The sequence below is a fragment of the Grus americana genome, chromosome 11 (genome assembly GCF_028858705.1).
Source record: "Grus americana isolate bGruAme1 chromosome 11, bGruAme1.mat, whole genome shotgun sequence".
Classification (NCBI taxonomy): Eukaryota; Metazoa; Chordata; class Aves; order Gruiformes; family Gruidae; genus Grus; species Grus americana.
In genome coordinates, this window is record NC_072862.1 from 23445382 (window position 1) to 23471307 (window position 25926).

General features: G+C 49.3%; 1 protein-coding gene across 1 annotated transcript; it reads left to right on the plus strand.

Annotated features, from left to right (window-relative positions):
- The first annotated feature begins 1935 nt into the window (after positions 1-1935).
- Positions 1936-5691, plus strand: BARX1 (BARX homeobox 1). Its single transcript, XM_054838280.1, has 4 exons — positions 1936-2328; positions 4247-4535; positions 4676-4760; positions 5200-5691. Exons 1-4 carry the CDS (start codon positions 2124-2126, stop codon positions 5362-5364), a joined length of 744 nt encoding a protein of 247 aa, XP_054694255.1. The 5' UTR covers positions 1936-2123; the 3' UTR covers positions 5365-5691.
- The last annotated feature ends 20235 nt before the right edge of the window (positions 5692-25926 follow it).

Here is a 25926-nt window from a genome sequence, read left to right on the forward strand (position 1 = left end):
GCGAGGTTGGTCGCTGGCTGCGGGTCCCCCCACGCGTGTTGCCGGACGGGGACCGCGGCGAGGGGCCCGGCGAGAAGCGCTGGAGCCGGGACAGCGCGGGGAGCCCGGGGTCGGGACAGCGGGGGGAGCCGCCGGACCCCCGGCCCCCTACGGCCGCGGAGTGCCGCTTGCGCCGCGGCTGGGACACGTCTCCCCGTGAGAAGAAGGCATCCGCGGGTGACCGCCGTGGCGGGCCCGTCCTGCCTCGCTGCTCGCCGTGCGGGGCCGGGCAAGATCCCGCCGGGGGCTCCGCACGCCCCCGCGCATCCTCCGCAGACCCCTCGCCAGCCCCGAGAAGACGCGCCGAAATCCCTTTTTTTTTTTTTTTTTTGGCCGAAAACCATAAAGACGGAGGCTGAGCTCCCCTGCCCCCGGGGATGAACCCGACGCCCGTGCCTCTTGCGTGGGCCACCAGCTCCGTCGCAAGGCCAGCCGCTGTGCTGAGTCCGTGGTATACCTCCCGTGGAAATGATCGACGCGCGGTCCCGCGTGTCCGGTGCCGCTCCCGCCGTGGGGAGGGGTCCGAGCCCAGCTGAAAACCACCCCGCGGCCGCGGCCGGGCTCTCCGGGCCGCGGGCACCCCGCCGGCCGGGCTGCCGGGGCTTCGCCAAAATCACCTCCCCGCTCATCCGCGGGTGCCCACGTCTCTGAGCGGGAGTACGAGCGTTGGGACTCGCGCGCGTAAATCCTGCACGAAGTACGTCAGTAATGAGTAGAAATCGCTGATTAATTATCTGCTGTCTTGCGTGACACGGGCTAAAGGGGAATTAAACGAATCCCGTTGTACCGAGCAAAATATTCGTGAAAAGGCTACGAAAGGCAAGAGAAGTGCTGCGCTTCGCGGTGTGTGTCGTTGCCTGACCAGCTCGGTTTAGCTTTTGGCTGAGGCCCGGAGGGAGCCCGGAGCCCAGGGCGTAGGGCCGGGCCCCCTCGACGGGCAGCCCCGAGCCCAGACCGGCAGCGCGGCTCCCCCCGGCCCCGGCTCCCCCCGGCCACCGCCCCGGGGCTGCCCCGAGGGCTCCGAGCCGACGGCGGTGCCGCGGGCGGCAGCTTTTCCCTGCCGGGGGGGGACGTGCGGGTCCGCGGCCGGGGCTGCGGGGCTGGTCCCCCGAGGGGAGCCGGCCCTGGGGGCGGGCGGCCCGGGCAGGTGGCGGGGCGGTCCCCGGGGGTGGCTCCGTGTCCTCTCCGGCCGGGCGCGCCCCAGAGCCGCGGCTCCCCCACCAGCCCCGGGGACGGGGACGGGGATGGGGACGGGGATGGGGACGGGGATGGAGATGGGGATGGGGATGGGGATGGGGACGGGGATGGGGACGGGGACGGGGACGAGGACGAGGATGAGGATGAGGATGAGGATGAGGATGAGAATGAGGATGAGGATGAGGACGGGGACGGGGATGGGGATGGGAATAGGAATGGGAATGGGAATGGGAATGGGGATGGGGATGGGGACAGGGCCGGAGATGGGAATGGGGATGGGAATGGGAATGGGGACGGGGAGGGGGATGGCGACGGGGACGGGGACGAGGATGGGGATGGCGACGGTGCCAAGGCCGCGCTCCGAAGGGGCCCGCTCTTGTTTGGGTGTCTGCTCTCCCGCGGCGGGCAGAACGGCTAATTTGCTTTATATGGCAGGGGATCAAATGCTCTGCTGTAACCTCTCGCTTCCAGGTACTCGCCCGCCCCGGCCCCTTCCTTCCTCCGCAGCCCCTCCCGCGCCCTCCCCCGCAGCGCTGACAGCCCCGCCGGGGCCGGCGGTATAATAGGCCGCTGCCCGCCGTCCCGGGGCGGAGAGACGCTCCCCGGTGCCGCGCCCCATGTGCATGCGGCGGTAACGGCTCCGGCCCGCCGCGCTGCTCAGGGCGCTCCCGGGCCACTCGCGCTGGGGGGGCCGCGCCGGGCCCGGCCCGTAGGGGCAGGGGCAGGGTAGGGGGCGGCGGGGCGATGGGCAGAGCCCCCGCGGGGCGCCCCGCTGCCCGGCTGCCAGCAGCACCGGCCGGGGGGCTGCGCTAGGGCGGCCCGGCGGCCCCGGCGGCCGGGGCTTCCCCCCCCCCCCCCCCCCCCCCCCGCCCCGGACGGCGGCGAGGATGCAGCACCCGCTGGAGCTGGGGGCCGCGCACTACTTCCCGGCCGAAGCCTTCCCCGACCACCGCTCGCACCGCTACCGCAGCTTCATGATCGAGGAGATCCTCACCGACCCCCCGGACGCCAAGGGGGCCGCGCCGGCCGGGGAGCTGCTCAAGTTCGGGGTGCAGGCGCTGCTCTCCGCCCGGCCCTACCACAACCACCTCGGTACGTCCCGGGGGGGGGGGGGGGGGCGGCGGGGGAAACCCCCGTGTTCGCCCCGAGTGGTCCCGCGGGTGTGTGGGGGAGCGGGCTGCGGGAGCGGGGCGGCATTTCCCTCTGATGTACTCGAGCGCGTTTTAGAGCCGATCCCCTTGAAGAAAACCTCGCGAATTTTGCCGAAAAAAGTAGCCGCCGGGCTGTGCCGGCCGTGCGCATCCCCTCGCCGTGCCGCGGGAGGCTCCCAGCCCGGAGCCTGGCGAGTATTTGGGGCCTAAAATGAAGAAAGCGGCTTTACGGCTCCCAGGCCGCCAGCACAGAACGGCCATTGAATTTCACGGGGAGACCGTTGTTGTTTGAGCGGGGTTTTTGGGGGGGGTTTGGTTTTTTTTCGTGTTTTTGGATGAGGTGTGAATTGCTGGAGCCTACGCAGTGGGGTATATGTCTGTACGGCTGCAAGAGGCGGCACGGTGCTCTGCGGACACGGATTTAGCTGGAAGCCCGACATATAGATAGTATACATATTATTATACATAACATTTTCATATATATTTACTTAAAGAGGGAGCCAGCGTGCGCTATACAATCTGATATAGTATCTAGGATAAATGCAGTGTATTAACAACATAGTTGTTGGTTGCTTTTTTTTTTTTTAAACGCCAATATTTAATACATTTTAAACGCCAGAATTCAATATGTGATTGCGAAAGCTTTCATTTCCTAAGCCATCTTAGTCTGCGGAGACGTCGCTCTTTATCCGTGGAAACGAACGGAATAGGACGATCCCAAATTCTTGTTCTCCTTTTAAAAGAGAAAGAGGAAAGCGCCAAACCCCATACCAAGGGAGCAGTATATATCAGAATATCTGGAAATTAGTATTATTTTCTAGATGGGCAGAACTATTTCAAATAGCGGACCGGATAAAGGGCTCTTTATAGCCCTCACGGCCCAGCTCCCGCCGGGTTCAGCGGGAGCAGGATCGGGCCCTGCAAGGCAGCGAGGCGTGTATTTGCTTCAACAACACAACTTCGGCTTAGGCCGAGGAGTGAGTGGGAGCCCGCAGAGACTCCTCTACAAGTCCTTTTCACGCCACCGGCCGTGCTCCCGGCGGGGAGGGCAGGCAGGACCGCAGCCCCTCTCGCCCGGCCCGGCGGGAGCAGAGCACCGGCCGCCCTGATTTTTGCCGGGTCTGGGACCACCGCGGGGCCCGGAGCGGTGGCGCCGGGAAGCGACGGCCGGGCCGGGCCGGAGGAACCGAGCCGAGCCGGGGCGGGCAGCAGCTCCAGCCCGCCGGGGAGCGGAGAGGCTGCGCGGCCGCGGCTGGGGCCGGGAGCGGCCCGAGCGTGTCTGCAGCGGCATCCTCCGGGATGGGCCCGCTCCCTTTGGAAAGTCTCCCTGTCCTATCTCTGGGGCGTCTTCCTAGGGAAATCGTGGGGCTCCGGTTCACCGGGAGGGATACAAACTGTTCCCCGGTCGAAAATGTCCTGAAAACTGCTCGGGAGAGAGACCCGGGACGGTGCCCGACCCGCCGGGGCTGCAGCGGCCCCGGTAGCTGTTGGGTGGCACTGGAGGGGAACGCTTCTCGGTGGATTGAAACTATTTCCACTTGCAAACCCCCCAAAGTCGTTCCGTAATTAGCAGCTGCCGGTTGAAGGGTAAAACGTGACCCTGTGCCGCGGAGGCGGCGGAGCCGGAGGGACCCGGGCAGGGCCGGCCCCGACCCCCGCCCCGGGGGTCCCGCACCCCGCCGGCCCCGGGGGCCTCCGCTCCGCCTCGCTGCGTCGTTGCCGAGAAAGAAGGAAGGAGAAGGGCCCGGGGTTCCTCGCAGGGTCTGATCCCCGGGGAAACCGAGGCACCCTACAGCCCCGGGGGTCCCCGCGGGCCGGGCCGGGGTCTGCCCGGCGCTGACGGCCCCTCTCTCCCGCAGCGGTGCTGAAGGCGGAGCCGGCCGCCGTGTTCAAGTTCCCGCTGGCTCCCTTGGGCTGCTCGGGGCTGGGCTCGGCGCTGCTGGCCGCCGGCTCGGGGCTGCAGGGCGGCTCCGCCTCGCCCCATCTCCCGCTGGAGCTGCACCTCCGCGGCAAGCTGGAGCCGGGCCCCCCGGAGCCGGGCAGCAAGGCCAAGAAGGGCCGCCGCAGCCGCACCGTCTTCACCGAGCTGCAGCTCATGGGGCTGGAGAAGCGCTTCGAGAAGCAGAAATACCTCTCTACGCCCGACAGGTAGGCGATGCCTGACCCTCCGGAGCGGGGCCGGGCCGGGCCGGATGGGATGGGGGCTTGTTTTTCCTGAAAAAGGAGGAAAGATGCCAGCCGAGACGAAAGCTGCCGGGGCTCACCGCCTCTCTCTCTCTCGCCCGCAGAATAGACCTGGCCGAATCGCTGGGGCTCAGCCAGCTCCAGGTGAAAACCTGGTACCAGAACAGGCGCATGAAATGGAAGAAAATAGTAAGTGCCCGAGTCCGCCCCTTCTGCGCGCCGGGTCCGCGCCCCGCCGGGGTACCGAGCGCTGCCCCGCGGCTCGTCCTTCTGCATGCTGGCCCTGGCCAAAAAATATTAATAATGAAAAAAACCCCCAAAACCCCAATATACATGCTCCCGGTCTTTAAGGCCAGCATCGCCTGGGCCCACACCGGACCTCCCCTCGGTCCGAGCCCGCCCGGCTTTGCAGCTCGGCCCCCGGGTGCGGGGGGCGATCGGCGGCAGGTCGGTACGAGCCGCACCGGCAGCCGCGGCTGCTCCCCCGACTGCTCCCCCGGCTGCGGCCCGGGCGCGGTGCTTTGCTCCGGTGGACGGAGGAGATGGAGGTTCCTCCTGCCCCGGGCTGCTGATGGCAGCACGGTTTTACCGAGGTGCCCCCCTCCTCTGCCCCCTCCCCGCCTCGCAGGTGTTGCAGGGAGGCGGCCTGGAGTCCCCCACCAAGCCCAAGGGCCGCCCCAAGAAGAACTCCATCCCCAGCAGCGAGCAGCTCTCGGAGCAGGAGCGAGCCCGCGACGCCGAGAAGCCCCCCGAGAGCCTGGGCTCGCCGGCCGAGGTCAGCCAGGAGGAGTGAGGGTGAGCGCCCGGCCCCGCCGCCGCCGGCCCCGGTCGCCCCCTCCGGGCGCTGCCCGCCGAGCCCGCTGCCGGCCCCGCACTGGGATGATGGGGGACAGCACGGTTAGTGGTCACGGTCGCCTTCGGTCTCCGGTGAATTGGGCATCTTGGTCGGTCGCGTCCCCGTCTTCCTCCCCTCCCCTCCCCTCCCCCCCCCCCCCGCTCCTCTCCGCGCCCGCGGAGCGCTGCGCCACGGACGCCTGTGTTGTGCGACGGCCCGGAGGGGCCAGGAGGACACTGGATCCCATCTTCCACATCTACTCGCTCTCTAAAACCCTGTGGTGCCCCTAGTTATTCGAAAACTGCATTTTATGATCAGTTTTATTAATGCGAAGATATTTACTTTATTTCAATAAAGTATTTTATGAACTATTGCTCTGAGTAATGTAATGCTTTTTCATTTTTTTCCCCCCACCGAGGCAGGTTAGACATGCAAATCCAAGCTCGCAGGCAGAACCGAGCGCGGTACCGGGGCGGATTCTCCTCTCGCTTTCCCTTGACGGCTCGGCCTGCCGGCGGCCGGGAGAAGCAAAAACCTTAGCTCGGGCAAATTTGGATGCTTTCGCATTTAAAAGATACGTTGATTGCTGTCAAATAAGTTAATTCCATTCCGACTGCGCATCCTAAATGGTGCTTTTGTTTTGTTTTGTTTTAAGCGCGGTTGGGGCAGGCTGCAGCAGGTCTGACAGCACAGGGCAGCGAGCGGCCCGAGCAAATCGTTTCCAACCCGCAGCACCGGAACTTCCACCGCCGGGTGCCGGCCGGTCCCGCACCGGGCCGCCCGCCGCTGCAGGGCCCGGCAGAGGGGAAGGCCCGGCCGCTCCGTGCCCGGCGCCCCGCCGGGGCTCTGTGTGAAGCGCTGCGACGTAGCACGAAATCGTGTCGCTTTGCTTTTTTTTTTTTTTTTCTTACTTTTGTTGTTGTTTGTTTTCCCCGAGTCCCTGCTGTACATTTTCCATCGAGATATCAAATTATAGAGCATCTACCGAGACATGCAATTACCGCCGTCCTGCTAAAAAACAGAAGCACCGCAGGAAACGGCGAGAGGCAGCGAGCGAGCGAAGGGGAGCGGGCCCGGAGGCAGCGCGGGCGCGTTGCTTGCGCGGCTGGGAGCGGAGCGGCGGAGCAGCTCTTGGCAGGGCCGCAGGCCTGGGCTCAGCCCCTGCTGCGCGGGCGCTAATTACGCGGGCCTCCCAATTAAAGGTGGTAATTAGCATCATCTTCCCACCCGTCGGTCGTTCCCCGGGCGCTCTCCCGGCGGTAGCGGCAGCCCCCGGGGGTGCCGGGACGCGGGTCCGTCTCCAAGCCGGCAGAGCCCCGCAGAGAAGCCGGCTTTCGGTAACGCCTCCGTCCCTCGCTAGTGGCAGGTCCCCGGCGGGAAGGGAGCCGCGCTGACAGCATTTACGGGCTTTAATTAAACCCAGCCCCCAGCCTCCCCGCTCCGAGCCTGCCGCCGGTGAAGAGATCAATCTGCGCTGCAGTCGGTCAACCGTTCCTGACACGGCGTTCCCTAGTTTTCCCAGTATTTCTCGTTTGCCGGCACTCCGAGGGGTCCGGACCTGCTGCAGGGAGGCGCCGGGGTGCGGAGGTGAGCGGGGGGCCGGCGGGTTCCCCGCTGCCCCGGCCCGGCGGATGCCCGGGGGATGCCCGGGGGTGGGTTCCTCCATCCCAGGTTAAATAAACTCCCGGGATGAGCGATGGAGTGTTTGTAAGCACAGGATACGGCCATTGCTGAGTAAACAGGAAGCAAAGCTCATATTGTTACACTAAAATGACATATATATTCAAACAAATAATTGGTTTGAAATGTTTTATTTAACCTGGGGACAAGATTACCGTCGGGAAGGGGGAAGGCGGTGGTGTCGCGGGTGGAGGGGCCGGGCAGAGCCCGGGTGGGCTGCGGGGTCCCTCGGCGCGGGCCGGGCACGGTGGGTGTTTGACTTCGTCACTCCTTTGTTTCATCTTCTGGCTATTGTTTCTGGTTAGGTTGCAGGCTAACAACTTCAGCGCACGTGAAAACAGCAGCCGTTTATAATTAAAAGGTGGATTCGCTGGTGCATTAACCTAAATTAACAGAATGACAAGCTGTGTCCATCACCAGTGTTAAACAGAGATTTGGACATAGCTAGGCTTCGGTTATTACTATCGCGCTCAGGATATAATGTTAATATTTTCTTTTCACGTTTGAGTAAGTGGCGGACAAGTGATTATTTTTCGCAGACCGTAAAGTGATTATTTTTCACAGACCATAAAGGCATTAAATAAGGAAAGTTATTTTATTGTATTTTTTTTTTTCTCCCGGACAGCGAGAGAGAAAAGCAGGACGGGTTTAGGCGGACTCGGGGAGAGTGTTTTCCGCCGAGCCGGGGCCTGGGCTGGGGCTCCCCGCGGCTCGCCGGGCTGAACGCGCAGCGCGTCCCCGGGCCGGTCCCGCTCGCTCACCGCACCTCGCACCGCATCGCCCCGGTTCCCGGGAGCGCCGGGCGGGATTGCGCTCCGGCCGCGGGCCGGGCAGCGCAGGGGCGTCTACTGCGGGGGTCGTGCATCGGCCCCTTCGCGCTTCCCCGCAGCATCCGCAGGAATTATTATTATTTTTTGTCCTCTGCTGGCCCACGGCAGCAAAAGCCCCGGCGGGCGCTCGGGGGAGCCTTCCCACGCTCGTTAGCAGCCGCCCGAGAGCCAGCTCCTGCGTGGGGCTGACCGTGGGGATCTCAGCGGAGCGGAGTGTCCCTGGGCTCTTCGGCCCCGTTCTGCCATCTGCCACTCGGCGTTTCCCTCCAGCGGAATAAATCCAGGTGGGAGACGGCTGTCCGGCCCCGAGCAGGCGGGAGCAGGCGCCGGGCACCCCGCTCCCCCCCCCGGGGTACGCGGACGAGCCAGCCCGGGGTGCGCTCCCGCCGCGTGTGAGCAAGCGGCAAGAAGTGTATTTTGGACGTGTAAACACGCTGGGAATGAAAAGCCTGTACCTCCAGCAGCGTACCCTGACCTCGACATTAACGGGCTCCATGTTTGGAGCCGCTTGCCTCGAAACAGTTTTTAGTAGTAACGACTTTAATGACAAACTTTCGCTTCGGAAGAAGCTGTTTACAGCAGGAGCTCCCCCCCGCTTTGTCACCGGTGCTAATAAAACCCAAAGTCCTCTCAGTCGGATGCGAAATCTGCTAGAAGTCATTGACTTCATATACCTGACAAGTGTTTTGTTTGAGTGTTGGGTTTTTTTCCTTGTAAAAGACTTTTTTTTTAATGTAAGCTATTTTCTCTTTTAATGAGTTTCTATGTTATTTTCTGTTAAATTTCCCCGTGCCACAGGGTAGGCTGCCCACTGGGCTGGCTGGTGTGGCATCGTACCTCAGTGAGAGCAGCTCGGAGCCAGGGGCAGAGGGATCCTTCTGCCTGAGAAGCAAAGGCGAGTGCGGCCAGCTGTTAGTGCCAGCCCTCCCAAACACATAATAACCCAGTAACATCCAAGTGCGTTTACAAACAGGGCTTCAAGGGCTCATCTCAACCAGCATCAATAACCTTCGCTGGTCGGTGAGCCACCATGAGGAAATGACAACAGGCCTCAGCACGCATGGGTTTGGTGCCGATGGTTAATATGTTAATGCAGTATAATTGTTACATTTTCTAATGACCGTTTACAGCTATATAATGAAACGGTATCGATGCTGTTAGGCTACGGTGGGCGATACCCATATCCACAATGCTTCAGCTGTAGAGCTGTGGCAGCCCAGGCGGTCAGAGATGCCTGACAGGAGCCCTGGAGAAGATACGGATGACTTTGTTCAGCGCCGTGATTTCTCCTCGGAGCTCTGTTCTGCCTGCGGGGATGATCACTCTCCGCAGCACCCCAAAGCACGGCTGCCAGAAACGCTGCCCCCTGCCCCAGGGGCTGTTTGCCAGTGCTGCATAATTCCGGGGCCAGTAAAGTATACATGTAGCTCATATAGCTGATGTTTCTTCTCTCTGCTGTACATAAATAAGCTGTATTGGTACAACACATTTATTCTGGCAGAAATGCATCCACGCTGGGGAAATCTACCATTTTAATTACACCAGTACAGGTAAAACAGCATATGTTTTCTCTGTAAATAAAGTAGAAGGGCGTAGATTGAAAGCTGGAAAAGCGGCTCCGAAAGTGGGTTCTTCCCATGTTTGAATGCTAATCGGGTCACAGTTAATCGGCAAACGTTATGACGGTTTTCTTAACAAAAATCCATTTAGGTGAGTTTCCAATTCAAACATCCTAAATTCCCTTTTTATGAAGCATTTCAGGGAAACGTGAGAAAGGTTCTGCTTTTACATCAATGTCAATTTAAAAATAGCTCCATGGAGCCAGAGGATTTTAAGATTAATGACACTGGGTTTATTCTGAGGTAAAAGCACAGGAGCACTTGCTCTGGCGGGAGAGGACTGGACACTGTGCCGGTGCTTGTGAGGGGGTGCCCCGCTGCTCGGGGGCAGCGGCCTTGCCCTGATTCCCTGATCCGCACCTGTGAGGCAAGCGGAGGTCTGCTGTGCCCTTCTGAAAGCAAAAATTGGTCCTTGTAGGCACCCCCCACTTAAAACCCCAAAGCACGGTCTTGGTGCTGCTCTTCCTCCTCCAGGGGTTTTGGGGGGAGGGAGGATGTGGGGGTTGGATGGGGGAGTATGGAGGGATGCGGAGGCTTGTGATGGGAGGATGGAGGGGGATGTGGAAGAATGCAAGAGGGTGGGGGGGTTGTGGGGAGGATGGAGGGATGAGGGGAGGATGGAGGAGTGGGGATGTGAGAGGATGCAAGGGTATGTGGGGGGATGCGGGGTGGAGGGGGGTGAATATTGAGGGGTGTGAGGGGGCATGCGGGGAGGTCAGGTGGGGGATGCAGGGAGGATGGGGTGGGATGTGGGGGTTTTGAGGGGACACGGGAAGGATGGAGGGGGATGCAGGGTCGATGGGGGAAAGTATTGAGAGATGTCGAGGGTTGTGAGGGGAAGATGCAGGGGAGGCGTGTGTGTGGGGATGGAGGGACGATGGGGGCAGGCAGAGGGCGATGTGGGGAAGGTGGAGGAGTTGGGGGGTGGGATGAGAGGGGGGTGTGAGGGGCCACAGGGAGGAGAGAGGGGGATGTGGAGTGGATGGGGGAATATGGAAGGATGCAGGGAGGATGGAGGAGTGGGGATGTGGGGATGATGGGTGGGGAGGCTGGAGGGGGATGTGGGAAGGATGGAGGAGCGGGACGTGGGATGCAGGGCATTGTGAGGGTATGCAGGGCGGTTGGAGGGGGTTGCCTCACGTGGCTGCAGCCTGTACCCCTTGAGTACTGATAAAATACACCACCTAGCACCATGTGTGCGTGCTGAGCTGAAGCTGGGGTGGGTTAGGCCTTCTTGGATGTGGGGAAAAGAAAGTTAACATCTATCTGGGACTTTTTATCACCATTTTGGATAAAAATATAATGAAGGGATCAATATGACCGATTGAGTTCAGTCAAATTCTCTAAAAATCATTAACCAGCATGTGAGGTAGTTATTAGATGTTTGTCTTAACCCAAAATGTTGGATTGAGGTCATTACGCATTTGGTTGTTTCAGCTGACTTGCATGGTAGATAAAAATCTAAATATTGAGTGCCTTACTCTATGAAATTTGGCCAAGTAATAAGTAAATGAAGTTCAGGGCAAGTTCGCATTAAACATGCTAGCACAGCTCTTGATAATATAATCTCTGCTTGGCTAAACTTTTCCATGAAATCTATAGGAAATTTGCCAGAATCAAGGCTCCAGGATATAGATGGTTACCTTTAATGAAATTGGTGATGACCGTTGTGTCAGTAGGCAGCGGTTTTTGTAGCATACTTTAAAAATACATGCTCTTATCCATGCAGCTCTGTGTTGATGGAAAAAGTCACAGTTGCAGTCTTGTACGGGTTCATCAGTTTACAAACAGAGTCCATTAAAACATGATTATGTATAAAATGGGTTCTTCCTCTGCAAGATCCTCAAATCCATTGTTTATACTGTACCTATATTAACAAACCGCAAAATAAGCTTGTGGCGTTTCTAAAACATATTTTTTTAGGATGGGAATGTGGAAACTTTCCGAAATTGAAATGGCATATCAGGCGAATGAATAAAAGAAGATTGATTTGTGTCTAAGGTTAGAGTATTAGCTGCAATGACAAGATTTCATTTTTCAACACATTCTTTTCCCCCAGCCAGTTAATTTAAAGACTGTTAGGCAGTGTACATTCACTCTCTGAATAGATATTGAAGTTAGCGGATTATATTTAAATGGAGGGTACCATTCAAGGAGGAAACCCTTGAGTTAATGTTAAAGAGATTGCCTGCTGAGTTCAAGCACAGATATGCCTAAAGCACGATGTCTTTTTCATTCATACTCAAAAGTTACTCAGGCATGACTTGCAGTGAAAAACTAAGCAAAACCCATTAATTTATGACAACTGTTTCCAGCCTGATATTTCGTAACTGCTAGCCTGACAACTTGCTCGTGCAGGATCCCCGGACCTCAGCGACATTCCATGAGGATAAAGAAAATAAAGGGTAAACAGAGCCCTGAAGAGAATAGGCAGATGTGCTAGTAGTTATTCACACACTGCAAACTGCATGTCCTAGGAACTCTGACGTCGTTCTGAAGACCCAACGTTACCGTAACTAGGAGAAGAGACCCCCAAGCACTATGCTGGGCAGTCTTACGTGAATTACAGTCCTCAACCTCCCAAACTCGCACTTTGCATAGTGTGAATATTGTGTCAGGGAAGTGTTCTGGGCATAAATCTACATATGGCAGAAGATCTCGGCAAAATGTAAGTCTGACTTTGGCTGGCAAGGAAGGTACTCCCAAAATATGAGTTTATTTTCACCACGGGAAGGTCTGTGGGGGAGAAGCTGGCTGTTCAGCTTGAGCTAACAGGCTTTTTCCTTCTCTGACTACAAGGCCTTAGAGGGATTCCACCCAATTAATGCTGCTAGGTATACTTTCTGAGGTATTTACTAAAGATTAACACAAGTATTTAAGAATTTCATATAAACCCCAAATAATTTTAAAGATGTTCTCTCTTATTCATATTATTTGCTGAAGTATGGAAGTGAATAACATCTTGTGTAAAATACCTTTTAATAGACGTTTTAAAAAAAGAATCGTTTGCGTATCTTGTCCTCTTCTCCGTTCTGTAAAAGTGAGAGTTGGTTTGCTGAATGTTCCTGTTTCTTAACCAGAAATTCTCACAGGGCCCGTTCAGTCAATGCAAAATGCTGGATTTTTGTGCCAGTCCTTGCAGATGTTCAGACCCTCCTCTCATTTTAGCCCTTTGAGGCTTATTACTGCCATAGGTAAGGTTTAAAGGGCACCGTAAGGTGTTTTTTTTTAAATTCTGTGGTGTGCCGTGAAATTTCCACGTTAATGAGTGTGGAAGTATTTCATATTCAGATTTTGTACTGTTAACTGTAGAAGTCACAGAGTACTGCTTGTTTCCTGGTCGGATGGCGTTTCTCACTGGGTAAGTGTTAGTGTACGGACCACGCATGTAATAACCGAACATACCATGGTAAGCTCAGTGGTTATTTGAAATTAAAATTCCGTATTCACTAGTATTTGTACTAGTAAAGTACAAGTGCTCAAATATTTGCAGAAAGCAAATGTGAAGCAGCTGTAAATATGGCTGAATTTGCTTCTGAATTTTAATGAATATTTGCAGATTTTTGGCTAAGCTGTAATGTATGTGTGTATGGGACAGAAGGCTTGTAAATGCCAGTGCTTTACACTTACCAGTGTGTAAATTGCAGCTAAGCCCACCGGATTTAACTTTTATATCCTTAAAGGGAAAAACACAGACTAGTTTGAAAAAAAACAAAAACAAAACCCTTCAAAAAATACAAAGAACATCAGAAGCTTTAGATAAACACATAAATTAGTGGTCTGTAGCCTTCACTGGCTTGTGGGTAGAAAGTAAGTAGTGTGTACTTTAACTCTTTCATTTCCAGCAAGCACAAGCAATACCCAAAGGTTGAAGAAGTGTGTTCCACCGCTCAGGGATGAGCTCTGCAAGTCAAGATCTCTCCCCGTGGTCCCAAAGAACTCATTCTCTTGGGGGAGGTTAAGGAATTTGCAACAGTTTTCACAAAGTGTGATTTTAACCAAAGTTTGTATTTTCAGTGTGAGAACAGGCTCCGTGTGAGCAGGACTCAGGAAAGAGTATTGGGTTTCAAAAGGATGTAGTTTGTTAAAATTTGGAAAGCTCGGTAAGGCAAGCGCTGTTGGGCGATGTGCTCCAGAGACAGCGCATGGCATCGATCAGCCACGTTTCAGCTGCCTTGATACAGATAATTTCCAGTTAGTTTTGCTGCTCTCTTACCCCTAATGGAACAGGAAATACCTGGCAAAACTTCCATAGGTTTTTCTACGAGGATCTCGTGCCTGTATTCCTAATGCTTAAAATTCAATAAAAGAGTGGCTGCTATAATTCCTGCTCTGGATTTCCAGAATTGCCTTGTGCTTTCACCGTGTTTACAGTGCAAACACAGCCCGAGGGATCCAGGAGGTGCGGACCCACTGAGTGTGCATTGTACGAGTAGTCTTGCGCGCTTCCGCTGAGCTTCTGGGTGTCCAGAAATGCTGAACGTATGGCCAAAGAAGCTGCAGATGCAGTGTAAGAGTGATGGTCTGCCGCCAAAAGCTGTAGTATTGGCAAGTGTGTTTGTGGCATTTGCGCGGTCAGAAAGTCATACCGACTGTCTCCTCCACAGACTCGCAAATTCCTCCTCTCAAAAAGGGTGATGTTTTCTGTTTTCCAGGCCTCTGAACACATAAAAGGCATTTGCTTGTTTCCTTGCTTTGCGTGATTATGCAAGCAGAGTTTTATATATACCTAGTTTTGAAATTACTGTGCTTTCCTTCTACCCATTGATCTTTATTTTTCCAGGAGAGCCTTTTAGTATGTTGTATGACATAGTTTTTAGGTCTTGAAATGATGCTTAATTATTAGTTCAGAAGAGGATGTTTTTCAGAATGAAAAGCAGATTGTCATTCAGGTAAGGGAGAGATTTTTGTGATCTCTTCGCTGTGAGCCTCTTGTAGCCTCCAGTCGATAAAAGCATGTAGCCTATTGGATTGCACTTAACAAGGATGCACATGGAAATGCTGCTCAGAAACATCTACAGGGGGGAAAAAAAAGAGCCTCTGTATTGTCTTGAACTCTCTAAACCAGTCCTAGTGTATTTTTAGGGTATATTTATACTATGTTAGTACTTAGGAGGTCCAGTCATAGACCAGCATCCACATTTCTGAGTGTTGCAATGTCGGATGGGTATGGTCATCCCATTGTGTTCTTTCTCTTGCGTTGCAATCCTTATTTTTTATGAAGGGATTTATAAAAGCAGACGACATCCTGACAGGGCTTTTTGTAACCATATTGTGATGTGATCTGTTGGTTGGGTCTGGAAAAAAGAAATTAGGAAGAAAAGATATTTCTCTGTAACTAAAGTTTTTGATTCTGCGCATTCCCTCACAGTGTCTTCTCTGAGATGAGACAAACTCCAGTGGAGATGCTATCCCTATATGAATTTGGAATAGTCATGTTTGGGTTGGATAAGAAAATACTACCTTCATAACCAGAGAGCCCATAATTGGTGGTACCCAAAACTGGGTCAAAGACTGGCACATATTTGTGTTTTCTGCCCTACTAAAATGAAAAACCCACCCTGTTTTCTTAGGCTTGGATATATGCACTCTACAAGAATTCACTTCTTTGACCTTACGTTTACATATCTCACATTTTCCAGGTGTGTTTTCCTGATGATATTTTTATTAGTGTATTCGTGGTAAATGTGTCCTTGAGTGTCCACAAATTCTGTCCAATATACATTCTGTTACTGCATTCAATGTAGATGAAAGCTTCAAGGCAAAGCGTAATTTCCAGAGTCAAAGATTTTATAAATAGAGCTGCTGTACCTGGGAGATGGGACTTCTCTTCCCAGGAAAGGGCTGTGGGTTTCATCCTGGATCCTTCTATCCACTGATTTTGTAAAGAAAAACGAGGGTCAGAAATAATAACTGGTCTAGAATGGCATGAATACAGGTTTCACCCTGTTCATTCCTATTCAGAAGTAATTTTCCCTCCCAAGTTCTTGATCTGGGTCTGGCAGAATCTTATTTGTTATATTCTGATCCCTCTAGTTTCACGCTGCACCCTTAAGAGTTGCCATGTGATGAAGAACCACTTGAATAATCAGAAGATGCGTAACGAGATAACTCCAGGGAATTTACACTCTCCCGCCTTCACTTCAATCCTTAATGATGTCAGCGTGCACTGAAGGAACCAGGTTTTGGTGCCCCCACCCTCACCACATCTCTGTGAAGAACAATATTTACTCACAGAGGAGGATGACAGTGAGAAAGCTGAATTTCCTAAGACTGTGAGGATTGCAGTACTGGTTCAGCTTTAACCATGACCTACATTTGATAGAGGTCAGCAGTAAGCCTAGAGAAAGGTATAAAAAGGGGTAAGCAAATAGGGATGCTCTTCTCTCTAGCAGTTGCACTTTACAGTCATTTGTTGCTCAAGGATTTCCTGAGGCAGAAGCGGGTATGTGTATTAGCCTCTGGTAGGCATTTCTTACATTTAATTTTCAGCCAAGTTGTCCTTGGTATATGCCAGCTTGTCTGGCAACAAGTTCTGTTATCTGTGCAATACGTGAAGAACTACTTCCTGTTGTTTGCTTTTTTAACTTGCCACCTGATAATTTCATTTGATATACTTAGGTGGTATGCTTTCACAAAGATAACGGCCTCTTTTCTTTTTCCCCATTCAACTCTTTGCTTTATGGAGCGCTCTCATTGTTTCCCTCAGCCTTTTTCTGCCTTCCCTGCATCTCAGTCGTAGCCATTGGGCTGTACTGAGGTTCATCACACTCTTTGGTTTAAGATGTGGTGGGTTTAATTTCTAAGTGAAGAGCATCAGTGACTACATAGACATGTACGGTGCTTTTTAGAGCAAGAACTGCTAGCATGGACGTTCTAGCTTGTGTTCTTCCATATATTTTATGAGAGCCTTTTCAGAGTTCTGGCTGTAAATCCATGTCCGTCCCTGGTATCTTAAATCCCTTGTATCAGGGGTTTTGGAGTGAAACCCAGTCCTTGTGCTAGAATAACCCTTGCTCATGTAATCAGGTTGCCCTCTAATGGTTAGCTTTGATTCAGAGCACTGTCAGGCTTGCTGATGACCGGAGGAATTTTCACTTTAATTCCCGTGGAAGAGACCAAAATGTTTTACTCTGCAAGACTATGGTTCATGTGCTGGCTGGGCGATGGATCTGTGCCTTGCAGAGGAAAGGGTGGAAGCCTCTTCAGAGGTTGCGGTTGCAACCCTGTTCGTTTATAAAGCTGGTTTTGATTTCTTTTAATTAACTGTACATTTTAAGAGCTGGAATTCATTGATGTCAAGGTTAGGTATTGAAAAGTTTGTATTGAACTTTTAAAAATATTGGACTGAAAACGGCTAGAATGAGAACTTTTTCCTATGTGTCTAATGTTTGTTTCTGTCCCTGTAGATTCCCAATGACTTCAGAGATGTTCTCTAAAGTCAAATGACACCAAAAAAAAAACCACAAAAGGGAGAAAAGAGGGGAGAAAAGAGTTTCTTGCATAGATGAGTATGAAAAACTCTACATCCAAATGATGGAAAAGGTTTTTATTTTAAACCTAGGTAATATGATGCATTAAAAGACTGGTGAGGAAGATGGGAGATTTTAGCAAAGCAGAATATTTTTCTTGTTGACTGATGGGCTGGCACTGTTTTGAGTGGAAGTGGACTCTGGGATCCGGCAGTATCCTGTGCTCCCTGCAAATATATTCTGACTGCATTCAGGTTACATGTTCAGGCTGATTTTTCTCAGAAGGTGTAACTGAGGATCAGTTCCAGTTGACACTGATACTTTATATAGTATCATGATTTGGATAGAGAGATTACTTGCTGGCCTGTGCCAGGAATGCATATACCGGTAATACAGCTGAATATTTGAAAATAACTAAAAAGAAAGTCCACCTATGTAAAAGAAAATAAGGAAGAACTGTAAATAATAGTAGCAAAACCTTAACCAAATTTTTAAGCTTACAAAATGAAGATGTAGTCTCATCACATGTATTTGTGAAATCCAAGTACTTTTTTTGTGTGTGTGTGTGTGTAATAAAAACAACCCTTGCAGACCTATGACACTGATTTTTTTATCGGGTAGTGTACTAGCATCCTTGAAGTTAATTCCAGTTTTGTCATGGGTTTTAATGAGCCTAAGATTTTACCTACCAGATTTTAACACAAAAATCTTAGCCCTTATCCAAAATAAATGTAATTTCTTTTCAAAGTATGAAGACAAACAAAATTCTTGGAATAAGAACTGAAGAAATAATATATAAGGACAGTTTTACTTTTCCTTATTTGTATATTATGCATGCTTTTCCTACGTTTCCCTACCCCCTCCATGGACACTCAGGCACACACACAAAAAATGGTTTTCTTGCAGCAGCAGGGGTAATGTAACAACGGCAACTGAGTACACTGAAAACTAATTCCTAAATTCCTTTTCACAGTATTTATTAGAAGTTAAAATCAAGGTGGAAACAGTGGACTTACCTCAGCAATCTGAGAGGCAAACTAAAGATGTTTTATTTAGCAATATGTGGATATTTGTGCTTGATAAGAACACATTTCTGTTTGTTTACGTGTGGTGTAAGAGTTTTTCAGAATTCCATCTACGGGTCTCTGGATCACTTGCCAGGTATGAAGCTGCTTGGAGACTATTTCTGTAGCAGAGGCAGCACTGAGCCTGTTCAAACAAGCATACCTCCTGTCCTTGGTAAGCCACACTACCTCAGCAGATACTTGGAAAAGCTGAAGTTAGCTTCCTTCATATTAGAAAGAGGAAAGACATCTGGTTTTCTATTGCTCTTCACATGTCCCATTTTATTAATGCCTAATACAGGAGTGGCCAAAAATCAGAGTTTACTTGATTAATGCAGATGCTAAACCCAGAAGAGTTCCTGTGTTGCACCTGGAGATTTCAATCTGGGGTTAGGTCTGGGTGGAGGTACAGAGACTTTTTAACCACGTGCAATAGCATTACACACAGTGAAGTGGAGACCATGTGTATTAAAACTGCAGGGAGAATTTTTGATAGCACAAACCGGCCTAGAAGCTGAAATGTATGACAGGGCCAAGTAATGCCACCACAGAAGGTGGCAGAAAGGTGGTCTTGTTCCACCGTCTGTTTGCAATTTATACATGAAGACCTCACCTGCAGAGGGTTTGCGCCCACATGTCTCGGAGCACAGACTGCCATTGACCCTTGCAGAGATTTCCCACGGGGAGGGCTGGGTTTGGGACATTGGCCAACAAGGCTGAGGCTGCTCAACAGCGAAGCAATGGTAGAAGCTGGATTTAGGAGCCATGCTGCTGCACTGAGATTGTGTTTGCATCCTGTAGTGAAATTTTTCACAGCAATACAGTGTACTCTGGGAGCAGGCACAAAGACCTCAGCATTTAATGGAAATACTGGTGATCTGGAGAAACGTTTGCAAGTGCTTGGCCTTGTCTAGAGAAATAATACTGTTGCCTCAAGCTGGTAAGCTCAACCGAAACCATGGATGTGAATGTTGTTTGGAGGTTAAAAGAAGCAGATGGAAGGAGTGAAGATGACAGTGCAGTGCCTATTTTTATTTAATGGCCTGTATACATTTCTAATCTGCTATGAACCTCACAATCAGACTGAAATTTTGCAGTGCAGAGACACCCCAAAGTGGTGCTGGATAGTAGCGTATTAGAAAAGAAGGAAAGAGAGAAGAAAAAAAAAAAGGAGGAAAAAGAAAAAAGTGGCTCCCAGAGAGTTTCAAGTGGAATTCTGGTTTGTGTTGGATCCCTGTCCTGTGAGCTTAGAGCACTTCCATCCACCTGAAGGATCAAAAGTGTCCTCAAGCCCTTAAATAGATGACTCGGAAATACTTGAAATGTGTTTCATTTTATGGTAAGTTTAATGTTTCTAATCTCAGTGCAATTTACAATTACAATAAATATCACAAAAAAATTAATGTGGCCACTTCAAATACAAAGGAACGACAAAGTGTAATCTGAGAAAATTTTATCAACATGCAATTTCCTTAACAAAAACATCAATGTATCATTTTAGCATGCTGAGAAATATTTATCTTTTGGGACAGCAAAATCATTTGCAGAACGTTTTAACTGCTAAATAAATATTTTACTGGCAACTTCTGAGGCATCATAAATGCAGTCAATATAAACAAAGCAATGTGGAAACCAGCTCCAGCCTCAGTTCAAATGACGGTTGGCTAGTTCATGGCAACACAGGACTCTGGGATGCATTTGGCTGAGCCTCAACGTTTGGAAAGATCTGATTTCTTCCTGCTATTATAAGCAGGTTTGCTTAGTTTATTTGGAAGTTCTGGCAGGGGAAGCCACAGCGAGCTTTTAGTACTAGTGATGCAACTAGTTAGCATTTAACCGAAGCCTGTCTTTTAATAGTTAAATTTGATTTTTTTTTTAGTTGAGTCCAGTGCTTATGAAAAACATGGGATTCGCAGGCTTGAAGGCAGAGGTTGTCTGCTTGGCTACGAACAAGAACATCAAGGCCATGGTGGCTTGAACTTCCACGTGGGCCCCAGCCAACATGCTTCCTCTCCGACACTGTCATTTTGATGTCCATGTTGTGCATACTCTCTTCTCTGACGGCCCAACTGAAACGGTACGTTTAAGGATGGTTTCAGAAAGCTGCATCTGTCCACTGGAAATAGAGCAGAGACTTGTTCCACAAGGCGGATGAAGAATTAGTTATTCCTTACCAGGACTCTTGTTGCTGTCCTTATTCCCAAGGATAAGGCCAAATCTGTGATTTAGCTTTTTATTTTGTATTGTTATTACTTAGCACTTGCCATCTTTAAAGCAGTAATTTTTACCTAAGCTGGATGATAATTGAAGTTTGTAACAATCAAGTGTTCAAGGCAAGGTTGGATGGGGCTTTGGGCAACCTGGTCTAGTGGAGGGTGTCCCTGCCCATAGCAGGGGGGTGGAACTAGATGAGTTTTGAGGTCCCTTCCAACCCAAACCATTCTAGGATCCTATGATAACTGTCTATTTGCCAGTGTAGCTGCTTATTTTGATTTGTGAGCTATTATTAGTGTCTAATATCAAACAGTATCATACTTTACTGAATATTAAAAAGTGTTTCAAATATTTCAAGGGTTATAAACATGTAAATATTTATATATATTACATACAAATGTAACGTCTTAAGAGATTTCTGCTGACAGTCATTAGCTTCAGTGCTTTATTGGTTTCTTGTCTGTTTTGGTGGATTTTTCCACCACTTCATTCAAATGTCTCTGTTAAGCAAGTAAGTTTTCAGGTGGTAACAACCGGATGTCCTTCTTCTGAGCTTAGAATTTACTTGCTAAGACTGTTGCCTTTGTCTTTATTAATTCAGTTTCTCAGATTTGTTATATCTGATTGTAAAAGATTCGCAGCTCCCAGAGGTTAATTTAAAAATTTTGGTTTTAAATAACAAGGTGTTTTAGAAAATGTGAATAAATAAACATTAGGTAGTCTGATGTGTCCTCAACCCATGTAGACACAAAAAATTTATTACTGCAATTTGACTTCTGAGAACGCTTCAAGAGTTTTGTTATCTTAATGATTCTTAACACATTCACCTCCTACTTTTGGGGCTGTCTTTTAGTGCATGAAGCAGGAATAGAGCAAAAAGAACAGGATTTTCAAGAACGAGCTAGTCATTTCACTGTGAAGTACAGCCTTTGTTGCATATCAAGGTAGCGTTCTTTAAAAACGTTATCAGTAAAAAATCAGAGAGGAGATGGTGTAAAAATTTGACAAAGAGGTGCTTCCAGACCATTGGTGTAGCTCTTGCATGGATTATTAGTGACCGGTTGAAAATTGTTGCAAAATGAGTGTTTTCTACCTAAGGATCTTAATGCACACATCTAATGAAAGTCCATGCAGGTCTAGCTGGAAATTTGTCAGCATCTCTTGGATGAGGGTGGTGTGTCTTCTCCTGCTCAGTGGGTTGTGAGGGAGGTGAAGCTTTCTATCCCCCAAAGGTGCGAGTCCCGCCCAGCAGAGCCACAGGAATGACTCAGAGGAACAACATAACACAGTTTTAACAATCTACGGTCTAAGTGTCAACAACTGGCAACTGTGCAGATAACAGGTAAAAGGCTTGCCACAAACAACTGGTACAACCAACAACTAGGTGAATTTGTCTGGTAAAGGCAACAAGCGGTTTTATAACGCATAAACTTCTTAAGAGGAAAAGAAAAAAAAAAAAAGGATAGCTATCACCACCCTCGGATCCCACAATACCGCCTTAGTCCGCAGGCAGCGGGCTAAGCGCGCCGTGACACACGGACTCACCTCCATCGCGTTCTGCCCTCAGGGCCCACCCTCGGGGCGGTAACATGCAGATGAGGTTTGCGCCTGCGCAGTCCATTGTTCTGGAAGGTTCAGGGTCTGCGCAGTTTGGCGTTCCAGAGTTCTGGAATCGGGTGGGGGGGTTTCTCCGGGTCCCGGGTGTGCGGCGCATGCCCAGAGCAGCTGCTGGAGAGTTACAGCGGGGGGCAGCTCACCGTCCGCCTCCACAGCGCCTGCGGCAACCGCGGGTTGTTTGAGAGGCAAAGCAGGGTGCTTGTGGCTTTTCAGCAGTCTCTGATAGGGTGGAAGCTGCTCTGTCAGCTGGAGCTGGGAACTGAAGATGTAGTTAGGGCACGTTGGCTGAGAGGTGTCAAGAAAGTTGTACTGCTGCTGCCTGCATTTCATCAGTAAGTAGAGGGCTTAAGTCTGCGCCACACGTTCATCTCTTCTGCAGTCTGTCGTGGTGTTTGGTGCATCCTCCATCCAAGGACATGGAATGTCTCTGCATTAGCCATCTATCTGCTCTGTATTACATTTCAGAGTTCATTGTTTAATCTTGCTTTTTTAAAAAGGTAAAGTTGTAGCCTTTCCTACTAAGGAAACAGAAATGAAGAGGATTACTAAATCCCTCTTGCCCTTCAAGAATGAATACAGACCTCAGCTCCCAGAAGATAAGGGTTTTGTGCTGGTTAGCTGACAAATGGAAAATGAAACACCCATGTGGGAAAGATGTGATGCTAGCTATGTGTGTTGCTGTCTGCATCCCACCTATTAATTGCTTTATTTGGGATGAGTTTGGGAATACAGCACCTTAGAGTGAGCTGATAGCCATCAGGAAGGGAGGTGAAGACCAAGATACAGGATGTAATTGAACCAAACTCTAATTATCCCAAGAGAAGTCACTGGCTGTAACTGTTCTGAATATATTTCTCTGTAAATAGAGAAGCTTCTTCTTTCCCATTCTCATTGACTGGAATATCATGGAGTCAGAGAGAACTGGTTGGTGATATCTAGGAACAGCTTATGAGCGACTGTGGTGAAGACCATCCAGTTGAACACCAAGATGTGGAAATCGGGTAGATGGCATTGCGAGTGTTCAGCAGGCTAGGCGTGGGGGTTGTGCCTGCTTTGCCTCTGTGGCTCCACCGTACGTCTCTGTACGTGTGGATGTATATTATAGTAGCGGATAACATTCGTCTGCCATTTGAGCAAATACTTAGAGTTTTGAGAGCTATGAGTGAGTTGGGGTAACTTTACCTTGTGTAAGGGACATAATCTAATACGAGGCGTTAAATGTCTACCACAGACTGTTGTGATTTTGATTTTTTATTTTTAGTAGTATATTTAAAGGATAAAAAACTCCCTCTTTTTTAGCAGCACGCTTACTTTATGGAGTGAGCAGTTTCCCCCAGCGTTTGAAGCATGATTAAAAACATCAGAAGAATGCTGCATCATACAGGCAAAGATGAACATACATTTATTTCACTTACAATGAATCTTTCAGATGTGACTGGGAAATACATTCTTGCGTTCATAATTGGGTATAAAAACAGAGGCAAGAGTTTATTCAGTCCAAAAATCCATTTAAATAGCGTATGTTGCTACGGTTTCTTGGTAGTAACTGCAATTTAATCCTTGCTTAAAAGGATTTTTTTGATTAATTGAACACACAGGAAGAAGCCGACAATGCTGTTCCTCACAGAAGAAACAGCTATTTTTAGGCATTTGCTTAAATTTTAGGTTGCTTTGTTCCTGTTAAATCTCAGTCTTTACTTTGGCGAAAATCCCATTTTAAAAGCACGCTCTAAAGTTCTGGGACTTCAGCAGAACTAAGGATTATGCACGTGCTGAAGGGCTTGGCTGAATAAGTTTTAAGAACAGTTTTTACAGAATTGGGGCCATCAGTGGCTGGTAGATGATGATCGAACTTTTTGCCGTTACAGGATTTAGGATGAGATTTAGAGCTAGCTCGGCTTTATTAAAGAACTGTAGAGTAATATGTGTGACTCAGGCTTAAAGAAAACTGCCATATAGGAAATTCTGATAATTGTACCTAACCGAATGCTCGTCTTATTGTTTCAGATCATTTGAGTGTTAAAGAAAATAAATGTCTCTTTCCCAGTAGTTCAATAAACATTAAGAAATGGTATTTGCATGTCTTAATAGCTTGAGTTTCAACTGTTCTTTTCATTTCATACTATCTTTGTTCAGTAGGACGATAAAATAGGTACAGAAAATGAGATATACATGTGCACAAAGGTTTGCCGATGTATTATTATTACCACCTGGACATCTGACTGCAGCTTCTGGGAATTAGACTGACAGAACTCCACATATTTTTCCCTTGAAATGAACTATTTGCAAAGTTGGAGAGAATGGTGAATAATTTGCATCATTTAAAAATGATGGGTCTATCTGCTATTGCTATTCCTGCTGAGGAATTTAAATAAGATTTTGGAGGGATGGATATTGTGTTGATCTTCTGATATAGCTGGGATTTTTTTTTTAATCCTTCAGTTTTTCGTAATGTATAGGTCGATACCTATTGACTGCAGCTCCCCACAAATGAAGTGGTGTTTGTATTATTTTTTTACTGAGCAGGATTCATAGTTTTTATGTAGTAGGAAAAGAGCAGTGTCAGCATCAGTTAGGGAAGTGTGCTTACGTAAATATAGCTTAGCTGAGTTTCAGCTAGATCTAAGGTTAATTAGCAGTATAGGCTGAAGTGTAATGTGGACTCATGGGAGGTAGTTTTAAATGAGGTCTTGTCTAGCTACTGGAGTGGACTAATTTAAGTAGTAACGGATTAAATACTAAATGGTGCAGAACTGTGCTGCTGTGGATAGGTTGCTTCTAGTAGTCAAGGAACCTTGCCGTCTTCCGTAGAGATCAGTTAGGAAGCTTGTTAGAGATTGTGTAAATGGTGCTGCTGGGTGTTTTAGAGACTTACTGAAATGTTGGCCCAACTCTGGACTGTTTTCTTTATTGAGATCAATTTTTCTGAAATGAACCAGGGGAATAGCGGAGCTGAAGGTAAAAGCCATGGAGCTGCAAGGACCTAGCATCGCGTAGACAGCTGCATCAGGGGCCTGGGTACAGCAAGGTCTCCCTTGTTTGCTAACCGGAGCAAAAAGGATGCAGAATTTGGGTGCATCCTTTCTTTCAAGCTCTGTGTTCATGCAGAAGAAATGGGCCTTTATCTTCTTAATAAAGTTTTATGTTGCTGTTAATATTTTAAGGGCGACCACTCTGAAAACAAAGAATTAAGGAAGTGAAAGTATGGGGCAGTTGTCTTTGAAGTTGTTATTTAGTCTGTACGTGGGACTGGTTTTGGGATATTACAACAAGTAATTTGACAATAGTTTGAATTTCTTACAAAATCCCTGTTTATGGCAATGCAAATTTCTGATTTCTGATTTTTTGACATGTTTTCTGATGAAACGACCTACAGAAAAGCAGGTTTCATTAGGTTGTTGACCAACTTGAGGGGATTTGGGTATATGTGTATGGTAGAATTAAGGAGAAAGGGAAATTTTTTTCCCTCCTGTTTCCTCAGTCCCCCACTATATCTCTCCATTTCTAGCCAGATATCATGTTCAAGAAAACATCTTTATGCATCAAGGACTGAATTTCCAAATGTCATGACTTGGTAAATGGTACCCAATAAATGGTGAATCCCAGCTTCAAAGCAGGAGTCAAGCCTGCAGGAATCATGAGACTGGCTTGAAAAGAATCACAAAGCTTAATGAAACAGTAGTTGTTTTGCTTGTGATTTTCAAGTCATTCGGGCTGTGCTTTTTAAAGCTTCTCTTAACTATTCACTCTGTACCACTGAGGGTTAGAAACTTAGAGGCTCATTTTATACATAACTAAGAGAAAAACCCACAGCCTAATTACCATGAGACTCAAGGTAAAAGATAACAGGTAATATGGTGACAGTCCCTGGAGACGAGAGGTTCCTAATTCATCTGTGATCATATTAGAAATTAAGATATGCAAAAGTGTGATTATCAAACTTACAAAGCTTTCTGTGGTTGTATAGGATGATAGGAAAAAAAAAAACTTGATTTCACTTTTAAAATATGTCCATTTTTACTCT

Bases quoted from the DNA above. Each gene is read 5' to 3' on its own strand.
- BARX1 (XM_054838280.1), top strand. From the start codon at position 2,124: ATGCAGCACCCGCTGGAGCTGGGGGCCGCGCACTACTTCCCGGCCGAA. The intron at 2,329-4,246 runs GTACGTCCCGGG...TCTCTCCCGCAG, and splicing joins GCCCTACCACAACCACCTCG to CGGTGCTGAAGGCGGAGCCG. The intron at 4,536-4,675 runs GTAGGCGATGCC...TCTCGCCCGCAG, and splicing joins TACCTCTCTACGCCCGACAG to AATAGACCTGGCCGAATCGC.